Here is a 3,540-nt window from a genome sequence, read left to right on the forward strand (position 1 = left end):
ATTTTGAACCTAGGAAATCTAATCTAAAGATAGGCTGATAACCTTTATGGAGTTCCAAAATTAATCATTGGTCTCAAAGGGTTTTGATTAGGACTAATCACTAATGAAAGTAGGGTTTGGCTCTAATTGAAATACACCTTAGATACCTTGAGAGAGGATCTAGGATATCTTAGGATTAATTTCCATCAAAGAAACAAACACTCAATCTATTGATAAAGCAAGATTAAAATTATAACAAGGTTAAGGTGTGAAATCTAAAATTCTAGAATTATTCACATAATTAGAATTCTCTTTAAGTTTCCAAATTCACCTTCTTCAATTCTCAACAGTTATTTGTTTTAGTTTAGAATTTACCCCCTTATAACTTTCGGTAGCTTAAACACTTAAGATTGCTGTGTAGTTTAGTACTTATGCCTATAACTCCTCGTGAGAACGATACTCTATTCATCACTTTATTACTTGTTAGCGATCCGTGCACTTGTGGTGGTTGTGAAACCGAGCAAATAAGTTTTTGGCACCGTTGTCGGGGATTTTAGTAATATTAGACGATAGGCAATTTAGCTAATTTAAATATTTATTTCTTTTGTTATTATTAGATTAGCTTTTTTTTTTTTTCTTCTTTCAAGTATAGAAATTAGTAAATAACCAGAACAACCAAACTTGAAGAAGAACTACTAGAATTAGATCTTGAAATAGATAAGACTCTGAGAACCATTAGGAGAGGAAGAGGAAATCAAGAGCCAGAACTCGAACTTGAAGCTATTGAAGGTCCAGTTATGGCTAATAACAATAATAACAGGCAAAGATCCTTGAGGGACTATGGAGCCCCTAATATTCAAGGATTTTAGTCCAGCATCACCAAGCCTACAATCAAGGCTAATAATTTTAAACTCAAACTAGTATGGCTCCCGATAATCTAACAAACTCAGTTTGAAGGCTCACCTATGGAGAATCCACACTATCACCTATAGTGCTTTCTCGCTCTATGCGATACTTTCAAGATGAATGGAGTCTCTGATTAAGCCATTCGACTCCAAGCATTCCCATTCTTATTAAGAGATAAAGCAAGGAAGTGGTTACTCTCTTAACTAGTTGATACTTTCGCTAATTAGGAAGGTCTTTCATAAGCCTTCCTAGCAAGGTACTTTCCACCTGCAAAAATCGCAAAATTAAGGTTAGAACTGAACACCTTTAGGCAAAAGGAAGGAGAGTCACTCTATGATGCATGGGAGAGATACAAAGACCTTCAAAGGGAATGTCCCCACCATAGCATAGATGATTGGCTCTTTGTCCAGAATTTCTACAATGGTTTGCTACCATCCACAAAGAGTTCAGTTGATTCTATAGCAGGAGGAGACCTTATGGAGAAAACAGTGACTGAAGCTTCAGAATTACTAAAAAGGGTTGCGTACCATAATTTTGGTTGGTCAAATGAAAGGGAAGATGCAAGAAGAATAGTAGAGATCCTAGAATTGGATGCCCTTAGCATGATTAACGCTCAGTTTGACCAACTCACCAAAAGACTTGATAAAACGTAGGCCAATGAATAGGAGCAAGTAACCAATCCTGCGATAGTTGTGGAGGAAGTCATACAACTTCAAAATGCAGTCTTTACAATAAGCTTTCCATAGAGTAGCTAAACTATGTGAGCAATGGAGGGAACTTCAACCCGAGGCAAGTCAATAATCCATATTCTAACACATATAACCTTGGATGGAGGAACCACCCAAACTTCTCATGGTCTAACTCACAGAATTTTCAAAACCAACCCATAAACAAACAACAAGGATATAGGCCACCACCACTAGGTTTCTAGAATAGAGGACAAAATTTGATGCAGCAACAACCACCATTCCTTCAACCTCAATAGGTAGAATTAAAGTTGACTATAGAGTCCATGATAAAGAGCTTTGTAGGAGCATAGCAATAACAAAATGAGATGATTAAACAACTAGCTTCCAGAGTGGATCAACTGGCCACCTATAATAAAATACTTGAAAATAAGATCGCTCAGCAGGCCAGTTCTTCAACCAAACAAGGTGAAAAATTACCAAGTCAACCTGAGATGAATCCTAAAGAACATTGCAAAGCTGTCACATTGAGGAGTGGGAGAACATTACAAAAACCAGAAGAAAAGCAAAAACAAAAGGAAGAAACTCCTAAAAATCCTAACATTCAAAAGAGGAAGAAGAGAAATAAGCTGACGAAAGCAAAGAAGAGGAGGAAAAGAAGAAAAAGAAACTGCCAAAGCCTTACCAACCCCCCTTACCTTTTTCTTAGAGATTCTGGAAAACTAGATTGGATAAGCAGTTTCGGAAATTTTTAGAGGTTTTACAGAATCTCTACATTAATATTTCTTTTACAGAAGATTTATTTCAGATGCCCTCCTATTTAAAATTTCTAAAGGAAATCCTTTCCAAGAAAAGGAGACTGGAGGACTATGAGATAGTTGCTCTAACAGAAGAATGTAGTGCCATCCTACAAAACAAGTTGTCTCCAAAATTGAAAGATCTTGGAAGCTTCTCCATACCATGCTTGATTGGAAATATGAATATTAACGAAGCCCTCTATGACCTTGGAGCCAGTGTGAGCCTAATGCCCTTGTTCATATGTCAAAAGCTAAATGTGGGAGAGCTAAGACCAACTACCATCTCCTTGCAATTAGTAGATAAATCTGTCAAGTACCCAGTTATCATCCTAGAAAACATACCCATCAAGGTGAGAAAATTTTTCATTCCAGTAGATTTTGTTATCCTAGAGATGGAGGAATATATCCAAATTCCCATAATATTGGGAAGACCTTTCTTGGCAACTACTGGAGTAATCATAGACGTAAAAAATGGGCTTATAACTCTCAAAGTGGGGGATGAAGAGGTAGAATTCAACCTATTTCAAGCAATGAAGCAAAAGTCTGAACCTGATGAATGTTTAAGGGTTGACATCATAGACAAGCTAGTGGAGGAAGAATTTCAAAAGAGATATCCTGAAGACCCTCTTGAAGCTTATATAGTGCATGGCCACACAGTGGAGAATGAGAACAAGGAAATTACAGCATATGCAGAATCTTTTGAGGTAAATCCACCTCTACCTTTGGCCCAAGCACTTCTGGTAGAAAATCTGTAGGAAGAGCAACCCATGAACAGCCTTCAAGAAGAAACAAAATAGGTAGAATTAAAACCTTTTCCTTCTACACTGAGGTATGCATTCTTGGACTCTAATTTTAAATGTCCTGTCATTTTAAATGCTAGTTTAAATCCTGCAGAAGAGGACAAACTCTTAGGAAAACTGAGGACCCATAACAAGTCTATAAGGTACACCATATAAGACTTTCAGGGAATCAACCCTTAAATTTGTTTGCATAGAATACCTATGGAAGAGAACAGTAAACCCACCATTGAACTCCAAAGGAGACTAAACGCTAACAAAAAAGAGGTAGTGAAAAAAGAAATTTTGAAACTATTAAACACAGGTATTATATACCCAATATTTGATAGCAAATGGGTCAGTCCATTGTAGTGCCTAAGAAGGATGGGACAACTG

At 36.8% G+C, this 3,540-nt stretch overlaps 1 protein-coding gene and 1 non-coding gene across 2 annotated transcripts; one reads left to right on the forward strand and one right to left on the reverse strand.

Moving 5' to 3' along the window:
• Positions 1 to 1,171: 1,171 nt before the first annotated feature.
• On the reverse strand, positions 1,172 to 1,273 carry LOC131172379 (small nucleolar RNA R71). The gene has a single exon (XR_009142858.1). It is a non-coding gene; the product is annotated as a small nucleolar RNA R71 (small nucleolar RNA).
• Positions 1,274 to 2,379: 1,106 nt separating this feature from the next.
• On the forward strand, positions 2,380 to 3,123 carry LOC110659145 (uncharacterized). Its single transcript, XM_058133075.1, has one exon. It carries the CDS (start codon positions 2,380 to 2,382, stop codon positions 3,121 to 3,123), a length of 744 nt encoding a protein of 247 aa, XP_057989058.1.
• Positions 3,124 to 3,540: the final 417 nt, after the last annotated feature.

The sequence above is a fragment of the Hevea brasiliensis genome, chromosome 13 (assembly GCF_030052815.1).
Source record: "Hevea brasiliensis isolate MT/VB/25A 57/8 chromosome 13, ASM3005281v1, whole genome shotgun sequence".
NCBI lineage: Eukaryota > Viridiplantae > Streptophyta > Magnoliopsida > Malpighiales > Euphorbiaceae > Hevea > Hevea brasiliensis.